This window comes from Salvelinus alpinus, chromosome 13 (assembly GCF_045679555.1).
Source record: "Salvelinus alpinus chromosome 13, SLU_Salpinus.1, whole genome shotgun sequence".
NCBI classification, from domain to species: Eukaryota; Metazoa; Chordata; class Actinopteri; order Salmoniformes; family Salmonidae; genus Salvelinus; species Salvelinus alpinus.
The window spans coordinates 55,937,482-55,955,644 of record NC_092098.1 but is presented as its reverse complement, the minus strand read 5'-3'; the positions used below and the strand labels follow the sequence as shown (position 1 = coordinate 55,955,644).

General features: G+C 40.9%; 1 protein-coding gene across 1 annotated transcript in view; it reads left to right on the top strand.

The window, feature by feature from the left end:
• The first annotated feature begins 217 nt into the window (after positions 1–217).
• Positions 218–18,163, top strand: part of LOC139537958 (hormonally up-regulated neu tumor-associated kinase homolog A-like) — a 56,907-nt gene continuing 38,961 nt past the window's right edge. The window contains exons 1-2 of the mRNA XM_071339873.1: positions 218–1,240; positions 17,569–17,711. Coding sequence (XP_071195974.1) covers positions 839–1,240; positions 17,569–17,711 — 545 coding nt within the window. The 5' untranslated portion in view covers positions 218–838. The remainder of the gene's footprint in view (positions 1,241–17,568; positions 17,712–18,163) is intronic.

Here is an 18,163-nt window from a genome sequence, read left to right as displayed (position 1 = left end):
CAAATCGATAGGCTCATTAATCAAGATCCATATTCTCTAGCTACCAGGAGTCACCTTCCAATCAGGGAAGAGAGAGAGCCAGGTGATATCATCCCCATAGCCCGTCTCCGGAAGAGTTAGACCAGCCTTTGTTTGAGCTGCAGGGGCGGCTACTGTATTTGGAGAGGAGAGAGAGCCCTTTGAATTGACTTGAGAAGTGTGTGTGTGGAGGGGGGGGGGTCTCATGTCTGCTCCCGCCGCCGCGTCTGATAGGATTACAGCTCAACCCGGTTACCGAGTCAGGAGCGTTTTTCTCACAAACAAGTAACGCCCACCCACTGAACCGGGAAAGTCGCTTCAAACCGTACAGCGTTCTTCACTCTCAAGTCCAATAACCACCCACCGGAATGGTACGCTCAGCTCCAGAAAAGATTGATAGAGTAACCGAGAGAGAACTTTAATGAACAACACAAGGATATTTACACTCCCTTTTAACACATTTTGGCAACTTTTGGAAATATTTAGATGTTTATTTGTCAGTCAAGAAGCCTATTTTGATTTGTATTTTCTTTATGAGACCGTTTGGACGCGTCAAGTTTGGGACAAGCTCTTGGAAACTACGCACACTGCGTGCTAACGCGTTGGTTGAACAGGTGGCTCGGGTTCCGGTTAAATTGGCCTATTTACATTCAACGGGGACAACGGACAGGACAGGCAGACGGGACTTTCCTTCAGATGCTCCTCACATACCGGACTGGCCAGGTTTAGAGCGCAAGGGACAACAAGGACGGACAGTTGGAAACTTCTCTAAAGGGTGAAAATAAACCGTCCTTTTGTACTTTGACAGTTAGGAGTTTTTATGCCAGCCGTTGACGTTGACATGGTTGTCGATAGTCCCCGGTTACACGGGTGTAAAGCTCCGGCCTCTACCCCGGAGAACGTTGTCCCCGGGTGTAAAGCCCCGGCCTCTACCCCGGTGAACGTTGTCCCCGGGGGTAAACCTCCGGCCTCTACCCCGGAGAACGTTGTCCCCGGGGGTAAACCTCCGGCCTCTACCCCGGAGAACGTTGTCCCCGGGGGTAAAGCTCCGGCCTCTACCCCGGAGAACGTTGTCCCGGCTTCTCTAGGCAGTCCTGCTGCGGATATCCTCCGTAACTTTTACCACACTAAGCGGGTAGGAAACTACTTGATCGGGAGGAAACTTGGAGAGGGCTCCTTCGCTAAAGTCCGAGAGGGCCTTCACGCCATGACTGGAGAGAAGGTAGTTGACAGTTGTTTTTACTGATGCATGAATACTTTTTCTCTCTAATTTTCCATGCATGTGATATGCTTATTTTCAACATTTTTTTGTCAGGTGACCCATTTTACCAGTCACAAATTAATGTGATGATTTATTCCTGATTTGGACAACTTTGGCAACTGGATTACAATACTATTAAACACCAAGTAGACACTTCACATATCAGTACTATTAAACACTTAGTAGACACTTCACATATCAATACTATTAAACACTTAGTAGACACTTCACATATCAATACTATTAAACACTTAGTAGACACTTCACATATCAATACTATTAAACACTTAGTAGACACTTCACATATCAATACTATTAAACACTTCACATATCAATACTATTAAACACGTAGTAGACACTTCACATATCAGTACTATTAAACACCAAGTAGACACTTCACATATCAGTACTATTAAACACTTAATAGACACTTCACATATCAATACTATTAAACACTTAGTAGACACTTCACATATCAGTACTATTAAACACCAAGTAGACACTTCACATATCAATACTATTAAACACTTAGTAGACACTTCACATATCAGTACTATTAAACACCAAGTAGACACTTCACATATCAATACTATTAAACACTTAATAGACACTTCACATATCAATACTATTAAACACTTAGTAGACACTTCACATATCAATACTATTAAACACTTAGTAGACACTTCACATATCAGTACTATTAAACACCAAGTAGACACTTCACATATCAGTACTATTAAACACTTAGTAGACACTTCACATATCAATACTATTAAACACCAAGTAGACACTTCACATATCAGTACTATTAAACACTTAGTAGACACTTCACATATCAATACTATTAAACACTTAGTAGACACTTCACATATCAGTACTATTAAACACTTAGTAGACACTTCACATATCAATACTATTAAACACTTAGTAGACACTTCACATATCAATACTATTAAACACTTAATAGACACTTCACATATCAATACTATTAAACACTTAATAGACACTTCACATATCAATACTATTAAACACTTAGTAGACACTTCACATATCAGTACTATTAAACACCAAGTAGACACTTCACATATCAATACTATTAAACACCAAGTAGACACTTCACATATCAATACTATTAAACACTTAATAGACACTTCACATATCAATACTATTAAACACTTAATAGACACTTCACATATCAATACTATTAAACACTTAGTAGACACTTCACATATCAGTACTATTAAACACCAAGTAGACACTTCACATATCAATACTATTAAACACTTAGTAGACACTTCACATATCAGTACTATTAAACACCAAGTAGACACTTCACATATCAATACTATTAAACACTTAATAGACACTTCACATATCAATACTATTAAACACTTAGTAGACACTTCACATATCAATACTATTAAACACTTAGTAGACACTTCACATATCAGTACTATTAAACACCAAGTAGACACTTCACATATCAATACTATTAAACACTTAGTAGACACTTCACATATCAATACTATTAAACACTTAATAGACACTTCACATATCAATACTATTAAACACTTAGTAGACACTTCACATATCAATACTATTAAACACTTAGTAGACACTTCACATATCAATACTATTAAACACTTAGTGGACACTTCACATATCAGTACTATTAAACACTTAGTAGACACTTCACATATCAATACTATTAAACACTTAGTAGACACTTCACATATCAATACTATTAAACACTTAGTGGACACTTCACATATCAGTACTATTAAACACTTAGTGGACACTTCACATATCAGTACTATTAAACACTTAGTAGACACTTCACATATCAATACTACTAAACACTTAGTAGACACTTCACATATCAATACTATTAAACACTTAGTGGACACTTCACATATCAGTACTATTAAACACTTAGTGGACACTTCACATATCAGTACTATTAAACACTTAGTAGACACTTCACATATCAATACTATTAAACACTTAGAAGACACTTCACATATCAGTACTATTAAACACTTAATAGACACTTCACATATCAGTACTATTAAACACTTAGTAGACACTTCACATATCAGTACTATTAAACACCAAGTAGACACTTCACATATCAGTACTATTAAACACCAAGTAGACACTTCACATATCAGTACTATTAAACACCAAGTAGACACTTCACATATCAATACTATTAAACACTTCACATATCAATACTATTAAACACTTAGTAGACACTTCACATATCAATACTATTAAACACTTAGTAGACACTTCACATATCAATACTATTAAACACTTAGTAGACACTTCACATATCAATACTATTAAACACTTAGTAGACACTTCACATATCAATACTATTAAACACTTAGTAGACACTTCACATATCAGTACTATTAAACACTTAGTAGACACTTCACATATCAATACTATTAAACACTTAGAAGACACTTCACATATCAGTACTATTAAACACTTAGTAGACACTTCACATATCAATACTATTAAACACTTAGAAGACACTTCACATATCAGTACTATTAAACACTTAGTAGACACTTCACATATCAATACTATTAAACACCAAGTAGACACTTCACATATCAATACTATTAAACACTTAATAGACACTTCACATATCAGTACTATTAAACACCAAGTAGACACTTCACATATCAATACTATTAAACACTTAGTAGACACTTCACATATCAATACTATTAAACACTTAGTAGACACTTCACATATCAATACTATTAAACACTTAGTAGACACTTCACATATCAATACTATTAAACACGTAGTAGACACTTCACATATCAGTACTATTAAACACCAAGTAGACACTTCACATATCAGTACTATTAAACACTTAATAGACACTTCACATATCAATACTATTAAACACTTAGTGGACACTTCACATATCAGTACTATTAAACACCAAGTAGACACTTCACATATCAATACTATTAAACACTTAGTAGACACTTCACATATCAGTACTATTAAACACCAAGTAGACACTTCACATATCAATACTATTAAACACTTAATAGACACTTCACATATCAATACTATTAAACACTTAGTAGACACTTCACATATCAATACTATTAAACACTTAGTAGACACTTCACATATCAGTACTATTAAACACCAAGTAGACACTTCACATATCAGTACTATTAAACACTTAGTAGACACTTCACATATCAATACTATTAAACACCAAGTAGACACTTCACATATCAGTACTATTAAACACTTAGTAGACACTTCACATATCAATACTATTAAACACTTAGTAGACACTTCACATATCAGTACTATTAAACACTTAGTAGACACTTCACATATCAATACTATTAAACACTTAGTAGACACTTCACATATCAATACTATTAAACACTTAATAGACACTTCACATATCAATACTATTAAACACTTAATAGACACTTCACATATCAATACTATTAAACACTTAGTAGACACTTCACATATCAGTACTATTAAACACCAAGTAGACACTTCACATATCAATACTATTAAACACCAAGTAGACACTTCACATATCAATACTATTAAACACTTAATAGACACTTCACATATCAATACTATTAAACACTTAATAGACACTTCACATATCAATACTATTAAACACTTAGTAGACACTTCACATATCAGTACTATTAAACACCAAGTAGACACTTCACATATCAATACTATTAAACACTTAGTAGACACTTCACATATCAGTACTATTAAACACCAAGTAGACACTTCACATATCAATACTATTAAACACTTAATAGACACTTCACATATCAATACTATTAAACACTTAGTAGACACTTCACATATCAATACTATTAAACACTTAGTAGACACTTCACATATCAGTACTATTAAACACCAAGTAGACACTTCACATATCAATACTATTAAACACTTAGTAGACACTTCACATATCAATACTATTAAACACTTAATAGACACTTCACATATCAATACTATTAAACACTTAGTAGACACTTCACATATCAATACTATTAAACACTTAGTAGACACTTCACATATCAATACTATTAAACACTTAGTGGACACTTCACATATCAGTACTATTAAACACTTAGTAGACACTTCACATATCAATACTATTAAACACTTAGTAGACACTTCACATATCAATACTATTAAACACTTAGTGGACACTTCACATATCAGTACTATTAAACACTTAGTGGACACTTCACATATCAGTACTATTAAACACTTAGTAGACACTTCACATATCAATACTACTAAACACTTAGTAGACACTTCACATATCAATACTATTAAACACTTAGTGGACACTTCACATATCAGTACTATTAAACACTTAGTGGACACTTCACATATCAGTACTATTAAACACTTAGTAGACACTTCACATATCAATACTATTAAACACTTAGAAGACACTTCACATATCAGTACTATTAAACACTTAATAGACACTTCACATATCAGTACTATTAAACACTTAGTAGACACTTCACATATCAGTACTATTAAACACCAAGTAGACACTTCACATATCAGTACTATTAAACACCAAGTAGACACTTCACATATCAATACTATTAAACACTTAGTAGACACTTCACATATCAATACTATTAAACACTTAGTAGACACTTCACATATCAATACTATTAAACACTTAGTAGACACTTCACATATCAATACTATTAAACACTTAGTAGACACTTCACATATCAATACTATTAAACACTTAGTAGACACTTCACATATCAGTACTATTAAACACTTAGTAGACACTTCACATATCAATACTATTAAACACTTAGAAGACACTTCACATATCAGTACTATTAAACACTTAGTAGACACTTCACATATCAATACTATTAAACACTTAGAAGACACTTCACATATCAGTACTATTAAACACTTAGTAGACACTTCACATATCAATACTATTAAACACCAAGTAGACACTTCACATATCAATACTATTAAACACTTAATAGACACTTCACATATCAGTACTATTAAACACCAAGTAGACACTTCACATATCAATACTATTAAACACTTAGTAGACACTTCACATATCAATACTATTAAACACTTAGTAGACACTTCACATATCAATACTATTAAACACTTAGTAGACACTTCACATATCAATACTATTAAACACTTAGTAGACACTTCACATATCAATACTATTAAACACTTAGTAGACACTTCACATATCAGTACTATTAAACACTTAGTAGACACTTCACATATCAATACTATTAAACACTTAGTAGACACTTCACATATCAATACTATTAAACACTTAGTAGACACTTCACATATCAGTACTATTAAACACTTAGTAGACACTTAACATATCAGTACTATTAAACACTTAATAGACACTTCACATATCAATACTATTAAACACTTAGTAGACACTTCACATATCAATACTATTAAACACTTAGTAGACACTTCACATTACAATGTGATGTTATTGTTATTTTACAATTATATCACACGAGTACAATGACTGATAGGTCTACTATACAATGACTGATAGGTCTACTATACAATGACTGATAGGTCTACTATACAATGACTGCTAGGTCTACTATACAATGACTGATAGGTCTACTATACAATGACTGCTAGGTCTACTACACAATGACTGCTAGGTCTACTATACAATGACTGATAGGTCTACTATACAATGACTGCTAGGTCTACTATACAATGACTGATAGGTCTACTACACAATGACTGATAGGTCTACTATACAATGACTGATAGGTCTACTATACAATGACTGCTAGGTCTACTACACAATGACTGCTAGGTCTACTATACAATGACTGATAGGTCTACTATACAATGACTGATAGGTCTACTATACAATGACTGATAGGTCTACTACACAATGACTGATAGGTCTACTACACAATGACTGATAGGTCTACTATACAATGACTGCTAGGTCTACTAGTGACTGATAGGTCTACTAGTGACTGATAGGTCTACTATACAATGACTGATAGGTCTACTATACAATGACTGATAGGTCTACTAGTGACTGATAGGTCTACTATACAATGACTGATAACCTTAATATTCTTAATATTGTATACTGTTTAATAACACACTTAATGTTATCATCGCCGTTTAACCTGAGCTGTTAATAACACATCTTAATGTTATCATCGCTGTTTAATAACACATCTTAATGTTATCATCGCTGTTTAATCTGAGCTGTTAATAACACATCTTAATATTATCATCGCTGTTTAATAACACATCTTAATGTTATCATCGCTGTTTAATAACACATCTTAATGTTATCATCGCTGTTTAATCTGAGCTGTTAATAACACATCTTAATGTTATCATCACTGTTTAATAACACATCTTAATGTTATCATCGCTGTTTAATAACACATCTTAATGTTATCATCGCTGTTTAATAACACATCTTAATGTTATCATCGCTGTTTAATAACACATCTTAATGTTATCATCGCTGTTTAATAACACATCTTAATGTTATCATCGCTGTTTAATAACACATCTTAATGTTATCATCGCTGTTTAATAACACATCTTAATGTTATCATCGCTGTTTAATCTGAGCTGTTAATAACACATCTTAATGTTATCATCGCTGTTTAATAACACATCTTAATGTTATCATCGCTGTTTAATAACACATCTTAATGTTATCATCGCTGTTTAATAACACATTTTAATGTTGTCATCGCTGTTTAATCTGAGATGTTAATAACACATCTTAATGTTATCATCGCTGTTTAATCTGAGATGTTAATAACCCATTTTAATGTTTCATTATGAATGGGCTCTTATAGTGCCAGGTGTGGATGGCCAACTAACACAGTGAGGCACATACATATATACACACACACACACACTCTCCTGCCCAAAACCCAGCTTGACTATTGTCAATATTTACTGCAGTGTGTGTTCTGTACCATGTGCAGGGTAGTGGCTGTGCTGTGAAGAGGTCTCCTCAGTAGCTTTGCTCAACCATACTGAGACTGTTCTGCTGTCTAGTAGTGACCTCACCTCCACTGTATGTCTGTCTCTCTCTCTGTGTCTCTCTCTCTCTGTGTGTGTGTGTGTCTCTCTCTCTCTCTGTGTCTCTCTCTCTCTGTGTGTGTCAGTCTCTCTCTCTCTCTCTCTCTCTCTCTCTCTCTCTCTCTCTCTCTGTGTCTCTCAATTCAAGGGGCTTTATTGGCATGGGAAACATATGTTAACATTGCCAAAGCAAGTGAAGTAGATAATAAACAAAAGTGAAAAACAATAAAAATGTACAGTAAACATTACACTCACACAAGTTATAAAATAATAAATACATTTCAAATGTCATATTATTTATATATACAGTGTTGTAACGATGTGCAAATAGTTAAAGTACAAAAGGGAAAATAAATAAACATAAATATGGGTTGTATTTACAATGGTGTTTGTTCTTCACTGGTTTCCCTTTTCTTGTGGCAACAGGTCACAAATCTTGCTGTTTTTTTGTTAATTCTTTCCAATGTGTCAAGTAATTATCTTTTTGTTTTCTCATGATTTGGTTGGGTCTAATTGTGTTGCTGTCCTGAGGCTCTGTGGGGTCTGTTTGTGTTTGTGAACAGAGCCCTAGGACCAGCTTGCTTAGGGGACTCTTATCCAGGTTCATCTCTCTGTAGGTGATGGCTTTGTTATGGAATGTTTGGGAATCGCTTCCTTTTAGGTGGTTGTAGAATTCAACGGCTCTTTTCTGGATTTTGATAATTAGCTCGTATCGGTCTAATTCTGCTCTGCATGAATTGTTTTGGTGTTTTACGTTGTACACTGAGGATATTTTTGCAGAATTCTGCATGCAGAGTCTCAATTTGGTGTTTGTCCCATTTAGTGAATTCTTGGTTGGTGAGCGGACCCCAGACCTCACATCCATGAAGGGCAATGGGTTCTATAACTGATTCAAGTATTTTTAGCCAGATCCTAATTGGGATGTTGAATTTTATGTTCCTTTTGATGGCGTAGAAGGTACTTCTTGCCTTGTCTTTTAGATTTGATAGGGAAGCTGAGAGGTCAAATATACTGTTTAGGTTTTCTACTGCCAAGTTTACACATTCACTAATACAGTGGAGCATTTTGTCCAGGAAGTTGTCTGAAATGGTTTGAATGTGTTGTAGGGCTGGGCGGTATACCGTATTTTATGATATACCGGTATTGATGCAGGGACCGGTTTGGGTTTTTACTTTACCTTCTATACCGGTATTTGAATGTTTGGTTTGTTAAATGGGATACACCATGTGTCATGTCCATTTGTATAGTTTACTTCTCTACTTGAGTCATCTCTCTCCGCTCTTTCTCTACGTACCACTTTCCACACAGACCTAGCCACGCCCCCTGTCACTCAAGGAGCGCATTTGATGATTCTCAACCACGTGACACTTTGCGTTCAGTCTGCTGGTCAACGCAGCACATACAACAATGTTGACAACGACGCTGTTTTCACTTTGCTTCTTAATATAAATCCACTAGCGTTCTATAATGACACTATTAGTTTGTGTTTCATACATCAGCAAACAGCTAGTTTGTATTTTCTTAGCAAGTTGCCCTACATCTTGTGAGACGCTAATTGTTAGCCGCTAATGCTAATAGCTAGCTAATAAATGTACTGAGTCAGAGCAAACGTAGCTAGCTAATACAGCCGGATAATACCAGTGATGGTTTAGACCTAAATTAGCATGTTATTTGTGCAACAGTATCTACTAAATCAAAGAGGAATATGTAAAGCATGAATATGTTAGCTACATGAAGTAGCTAAGAGAAAACATGCAATGTAGCCAAAAGCTTATTGGGTCCCCAAGGAAACACTTACCAACACTTTAGTTCTTACCCTGTCACAATAACTCCTCCCTGACATTTTAATTCGTTGTCATGTCAAACAACACTGTATTCAAAGTGACCACTATTATATTCTAGCTATAGAATTAGAATAGTCATTCTATTTCCATGATTCCAACAGTTCTGCTCTAATTCGCAAGTCAAATCGCAATTGCAACATTTGGTTAAAAATAAGTCCAAGATTATTATTATATCGTGCAGCCCTACGTGGCAGTGTGGGAATTATCTCTACTGAGCAGTGGTGTAAAGTACTTAAGTAAAGTACTACTTAAGTTATTTTTGTTGGTATCTGTACTTTAATTTACTATTTTTGACAACTTTTACTTCACTACATTCCGAAAGAAAATACTGTACTTTTTACTCCATACATTTTCGCTGACACCCAAAAGTACTCGTTACATTTTGACAGGAAAATGGTCTAATTCACGCACGAGAGAACATCCCTGATCATCTCTACAGCCTCTGATCTGGAGGACTCACTAAACACAAATGCTTTGTTTGTAAATAATGTCTGAGTGTTGCAGTGCCCTTCTGGCTATCTTTAAATAAATAAAAAAGAAAATGGTGCCGTGTGGTTTGCAAATATGGACTTTGAAATGATTTATACATTTACTTTTGATACTTAAGTATATTTTAAACCCAAATACTTTTAGACTTTTACTCAAGTAGTATTTTACTGGGTGACTTTCACTTTTACTTGAGTAATTTTCTATTAAGGTATCTTTACTTTTACTCAAGTATGACATTTGGGTACTTTTTCCACCACTGTCAACATCTTACCAATTATTATGTCAATTGAGTGCAGGAAATGATCAAATATCTGAAATGAGTTTTGGTTGAAGTTGAATTGAACAGTATAAACCAATCAGAATGGAGAAAAACTCATTGAAATCACGTAGAATGTACGTGTTACCACCCTAGGGTCACTACTCATAAAGCAAATGTAGAACTTTTATAAATAAAAAACAACAATACTGTCATAACGTCAAATTTAAAATAAAAGATACTGTGATATAATATTTTATCCAGGAAGTTGTCTAGAAGGGATTGAATTTGTTGTTGCCTAATAGGTTTTGGTTGGTTTCCACACTACTTTCCTTCCATCTATAGCATTTCTTAATATGACTCAGTTCCTTTGGCTTTGATGACTCATGATTGATTATTGCTCTGTGATTTTGCTGTGATCTGATAGGGGTGTCAGTAGGCTGATTGTGAACGCTCTGAGAGACTCTGGGTTGAGGTCAGTGATAAAGTAGTCTACAGTACTACTGCCAAGAGATGAGCTATAGGTGTACCTACCATAGGAGTCTCCTCCAAGCCTACCATTGACAATGTACAGACCCAGCGTGCGACAGGAGTTGTGACCCGTTTTTGTTGGTTATGTTGTCCTAGTTGTGTCTAGGGGGACATATGGGGGAGGGAATGCTGTCACCTCCAGGCAGGTGTTTGTCCCCCTGTGTGCTGAGGGTGTCAGGTTCTCGTCCAGTTCTGGCAGGTCTCACTCTCTCTGTGTGTCTCTCTCTCTCTCTCTCTCTCTCTGTGTCTCTCTCTCTGTCTCTCCCTCTCTCTGTCTCTCTCTCTCTCAGTCTCTCTGTCTCTCTCTCTCTCTCTCTCTCTCTGTGTCTCTCTCTCACTCTGTGTCTCTCTCACTGTGTCATATACATTCTATATACACATTGTGGTACATACATATTAAATTATGTCTTTGATAAATGGTGTGTGTGTTTCATAGTGATTCTATCAGCTCGGGGCTGTGATGTGGTATACCTGTGTGTGTGTGTGTGTGACTTGAATTAGACCCCCCCCCCAGCCCTGTACCCCTTTTCACTCTGTTGCTGAGGAGAGAGAGAGAACGCTCCTCTCCTTTTTCCCCCCTCCTCCCCTCGTTCTCTTTGTGTGGATGATGCAAACATTTGGCAATCACAGTCAGAGAGGAGGGAGGCGAGGAGATAGGGGAGGAGAGAGGTGGGGTGGAAAGAGGTGGGAGGGGAAGAGAGAGGAGGTGGGGTGGAGCGAGGTGGGCGGCGAGGAGGGAGGGGAGGAGTTGGGTTGGGAGGCGAGAGAAGTAAGGCAGCAGTAGTAAAGATAGAATAGAGGAGGGGGCTGTGCTAGGAGGGGGGAGAATAGAAGAGGGGGGAGAATAGAGGAGGGGGGAGAATAGAGGAGGGGGCTGTGCTAGGAGGGGGGAGAATAGAAGAGGGGGGAGAATAGAGGAGGGGGCTGTGCTAGGAGGGGAGAATAGAGGAGGGGGGAGAATAGAGGAGGGGGGAGAATAGAGGAGGTTGGTGTGCTAGGAGGGGGGAGAATAGAGGAGGGGGGAGAATAGAGGAGGGGGCTGTGCTAGGAGGGGGAGAATAGAGGAGGGGGGAGAATAGAGGAGGGGGAGAATAGAGGAGGAGGGTGAATAGAGGAGGGGGCTGTGCTAGGAGGAGGGAGAATAGAGGAGGGGGGAGAATAGAGGAGGGGGGTGTGCTAGGAGGGGGGTGAATAGAGGGGGGGTAGGAATAGAGGAGGGGGCTGTGCTAGGAGGGGGGGTGAATAGAGGGGGGGGGAGAATAGAGAAGAGGGGGAGAATAGAGGAGGGGGAGAATAGAGGAGGGGGCTGTGCTAGGAGGGGGGTGAATAGAGGGGGGGTAGGAATAGAGGAGGGGGCTGTGCTAGGAGGGGGGTGAATAGAGGGGGGGGGAGAATAGAGAAGAGGGGGGAGAATAGAGGAGGGGGCTGTGCTAGGAGGGGGAGAATAGAGGAGGGAGGAGAATAGAGAAGAGGGGGGAGAATAGAGGGGAGGGTGCTAGGAGGGGGAGAATAGAGGAGGGGGGAGAATAGAGGAGGGGGGAGAATAGAGGAGGGGGCTGTGCTAGGAGGGGGGAGAATAGAGGAGGGGGGAGAATAGAGGGGAGGGTGCTAGGAGGGGGAGAATAGAGGAGGGGGGAGAATAGAGGGGAGGGTGCTAGGAGGGGGAGAATAGAGGAGGGGGGAGAATAGAGGGGAGGGTGCTAGGAGGGGGAGAATAGAGGAGGGGGGAGAATAGAGGAGGGGGGAGAATTGAGGAAGGGGGAGAATAGAGGAGGGGAGTGAATAGAGTTGAGGGGGCAGAATAGAGTTGAGGGGGGTGAATAGAGGAGGGGAGAGAATAGAGAATAGGGGGAGAATAGAGACAGGAGGGAGTGGAGACAGACCAGGACAGGTTACTATATACAGGGAGTGGAGACAGACCAGGACAGGTTACTATATACAGGGAGTGGAGACAGACCAGGACAGGTTACTAAATACAGGGAGTGGAGACAAACCAGGACAGGTACTATATACAGGGAGTGGAGACAGACCAGGACAGGTTACTAAATACAGGGAGTGGAGACAGACCAGGACAGGTTACTATATACAGGAGGGAGTGGAGACAGACCAGGACAGGTTACTATATACAGGAGGGAGTGGAGACAGACCAGGACAGGTTACTATATACAGGTGGGAGTGGAGACAGACCAGGACAGGTTACTATATACAGGAGGGGATGGAGACAGACCAGGACAGGTTACTATATACAGGAGGGAGTGGAGACAGACCAGGACAGGTTACTATATACAGGAGGGGATGGAGACAGACCAGGACAGGTTACTATATACAGGGAGTAGAGACAGACCAGGACAGGTTACTATATACAGGGAGTAGAGACAGACCAGGACAGGTTACTATATACAGGAGGGTGTGGAGACAGACCAGGACAGGTTACTATATGCAGGAGGGGATGGAGACAGACCAGGACAGGTTACTAAATACAGGGAGTGGAGACAGACCAGGACAGGTTACTAAATACAGGAGGGGATGGAGACAGACCAGGACAGGTTACTATATACAGGAGGGGATGGAGACAGACCAGGACAGGTTACTATATACAGGGAGTGGAGACAGACCAGGACAGGTTACTATATACAGGGAGTGGAGACAGACCAGGACAGGTTACTATATACAGGAGGGAGTGGAGACAGACCAGGACAGGTTACTATATACAGGAGGGGATGGAGACAGACCAGGACAGGTTACTATATACAGGAGGGAGTGGAGACAGACCAGGACAGGTTACTATATACAGGAGGGGATGGAGACAGACCAGGACAGGTTACTATATACAGGGGGAGTGGAGACAGACCAGGACAGGTTACTATATACAGGAGGGGATGGAGACAGACCAGGACAGGTTACTATATACAGGAGGGGATGGAGACAGACCAGGACAGGTTACTATATACAGGAGGGGATGGAGACAGACCAGGACAGGTTACTATATACAGGAGGGGATGGAGACAGACCAGGACAGGTTACTATATACAGGAGGGGATGGAGACAGACCAGGACAGGTTACTATATACAGGGAATGGAGACAGACCAGGACAGGTTACTATATACAGAAGGGGATGGAGACAGACCAGGACAGGTTACTATATACTATATACAGGAGGGTATGGAGACAGACCAGGACAGGTTACTATATACTATATACAGGAGGGTATGGAGACAGACCAGGACAGGTTACTATATACAGGGAGTAGTGTCTCAGAGAGCGGAGAGGTCAGGCTGTCTCAGAGAGAGGAGAGGTCAGGCTGTCTCAGAGAGCGGAGAGGTCAGGCTGTCTCAGAGAGAGGAGAGGTCAGGCTGTCTCAGAGAGAGGAGAGGTCAGGCTGTCCCAGAGAGAGGAGAGGTCAGGCTGTCTCAGAGAGAGGAGAGGTCAGGCTGTCCCAGAGAGCGGAGAGGTCAGGCTGTCTCAGAGAGCGGAGAGGTCAGGCTGTCTCAGAGAGCGGAGAGGTCAGGCTGTCTCAGAGAGAGTAGAGGTCAGGCTGTCTCAGAGAGCGGAGAGGTCAGGCTGTCTCAGAGAGAGGAGAGGTCAGGCTGTCTCAGAGAGAGTAGAGGTCAGGCTGTCCCAGAGAGAGGAGAGGTCAGGCTGTCTCAGAGAGAGGAGAGGTCAGGCTGTCTCAGAGAGCGGAGGGGTCAGGCTGTCTCAGAGAGCGGAGAGGTCAGGCTGTCTCAGAGAGAGGAGAGGTCAGGCTGTCTCAGAGAGAGGAGAGGTCAGGCTGTCTCAGAGAGAGGAGACGTCAGGCTGTCCCAGAGAGAGGAGAGGTCAGGCTGTCTCAGAGAGAGGAGAGGTCAGGCTGTCCCAGAGAGAGGAGAGGTCAGGCTGTCTCAGAGAGAGGAGAGGTCAGGCTGTCCCAGAGAGCGGAGAGGTCAGGCTGTCTCAGAGAGCGGAGAGGTCAGGCTGTCTCAGAGAGCGGAGAGGTCAGGCTGTCTCAGAGAGAGTAGAGGTCAGGCTGTCTCAGAGAGCGGAGAGGTCAGGCTGTCTCAGAGAGAGGAGAGGTCAGGCTGTCTCAGAGAGAGTAGAGGTCAGGCTGTCCCAGAGAGAGGAGAGGTCAGGCTGTCTCAGAGAGAGGAGAGGTCAGGCTGTCTCAGAGAGCGGAGGGGTCAGGCTGTCTCAGAGAGCGGAGAGGTCAGGCTGTCTCAGAGAGAGGAGAGGTCAGGCTGTCTCAGAGAGAGGAGAGGTCAGGCTGTCTCAGAGAGAGGAGACGTCAGGCTGTCCCAGAGAGAGGAGAGGTCAGGCTGTCTCAGAGAGAGTAGAGGTCAGGCTGTCCCAGAGAGAGGAGAGGTCAGGCTGTCTCAGAGAGAGGAGAGGTCAGGCTGTCTCAGAGAGCGGTGAGGTCAGGCTGTCTCAGAGAGAGGAGAGGTCAGGCTGTCTCAGAGAGCAGAGAGGTCAGGCTGTCCCAGAGAGAGGAGAGGTCAGGCTGTCTCAGAGAGAGGAGAGGTCAGGCTGTCTGAGAGAGGAGAGGTCAGGCTGTCTCAGAGAGAGGAGAGGTCAGGCTTTCTCAGAGAGAGGAGAGGTCAGGCTGTCTCAGAGAGAGGAGAGGTCAGGCTGTCTCAGAGAGAGGAGAGGTCAGGCTGTCCCAGAGAGAGGAGAGGTCAGGCTGTCTCAGAGAGCGGAGAGGTCAGGCTGTCTCAGAGAGAGGAGAGGTCAGGCTGTCTCAGAGAGAGGAGAGGTCAGGCTGTCTCAGAGAGAGGAGAGGTCAGGCTGTCTCAGAGAGTGGAGAGGTCAGGCTGTCTCAGAGAGAGGAGAGGTCAGGCTGTCTCAGAGAGAGGAGAGGTCAGGCTGTCTCAGAGAGAGGAGAGGTCAGGCTGTCTCAGAGAGAGGAGAGGTCAGGCTGTCTCAGAGAGCGGAGAGGTCAGGCTGTCTCAGAGAGAGGAGAGGTCAGGCTGTCTCAGAGAGAGGAGAGGTCAGGCTGTCCGAGAGAGAGGAGAGGTCAGGCTGTCTCAGAGAGAGGAGAGGTCAGGCTGTCTCAGAGAGAGGAGAGGTCAGGCTGTCTCAGAGAGAGGAGAGGTCAGGCTGTCTCAGAGAGAGGAGAGGTCAGGCTGTCTCAGAGAGCGGAGAGATCAGGCTGTCCCAGAGAGCGGAGAGGTCAGGCTGCTCTGTGTCTATCATATATAGGGTGCAGTCCAAACACTTAAAAGACACCTGATCCCCTCAGCCCTCAAATTAAGTGGACACTTCTGATGACGTATCATGACATCTGACGAGTATACACTTGCAGGGCAAGGGGCGAGGCAGGAAGGAATTCATTTGAAATGGACCGCCTTTGCCCAGATATCCTTCACTTGTTCGTCCCGCGACGATTGTGTTTTCAGCCACCTGTAGCTTGTGGGTACTTTTATATGCTCTACAGTCAACTATGATTGTATGTCTACTTATATTAATAATGATATATTTAATCTACGCCTATTGTATAATAGCTAGCATATTAATTAGCTAACTAATGTTAGCCTGCCTAGCTGCAACTTCTGAAGAAGGAAAATGTTTTATTTCTGCAATTTCCAAAAGATAACAAAACAAAAACATGTTTACTTTAACGAGACGTGTTTGTGCCTTCATGTGCATTCGTTGCACAATTTCTAACTTATTTACATTGGTTTTTACTTCCACTTGTATGTTGACTTCTCCATATTGATGTTGAGGGTTCAAGTTTTGGCTGACTTTTCTTAGCGGATGGACAATCATTTTGAATTGAATTATGGGGCGTTTCAGGTTCCGAAGTGAACATAATTGTACACTCCCAAACTCCATTAAAAAACGAGGGCTGAGGAGCTTGCGTTGCTAACTTCCCTTGCTTGGCTAATCATTTGGACCGACGACAAATATGGCCGCTGGGATTCCCCCCCAAGGGCAAGAGGCGAGGGTAAGTGGAGGAGAGTGTGTCTTTTATGAGTTTGAAATGCAGCCAGTGTAGACTGATTTGTGTGTTTTTTCTCTCTCTGGTCCTCCCTCCACCTCCTCCCTCTCCCAGGTCGCGGTAAAGGTGATCGATAAGAGGAAGGCGAAGAAGGACTCTTACGTGACTAAGAACCTCCGTAGAGAAGGTCAAATCCAACAGATGATCAGACACCCCAACATCACCCAGTTGCTGGACATACTGGAGACTGAGAACAGGTACTATACTATACTATACTATACTATACTATACTATACTGGAGACTGAGAACAGGTACTATACTATACTATACTATACTATACTATACTGGAGACTGAGAACAGGTACTATACTATACTATACTGGAGACTGAGAACAGGTACTATACTATACTATACTATACTATACTATACTATACTATACTGGAGACTGAGAACAGGTACTATACTATACTATACTATACTGGGGACTGAGAACAGGTACTATACTATACTGGGGACTGAGAACAGGTACTATACTATACTATAGACTACTGGACATACTGGGGACTGAGAACAGGTACTATACTATACTATAGACTACTGGACATACTGGGGACTGAGAACAGGTACTATACTATACTATACTATAGACTACTGGACATACTGGGGACTGAGAACAGGTACTATACTATCATCAGTTATTACCTGGT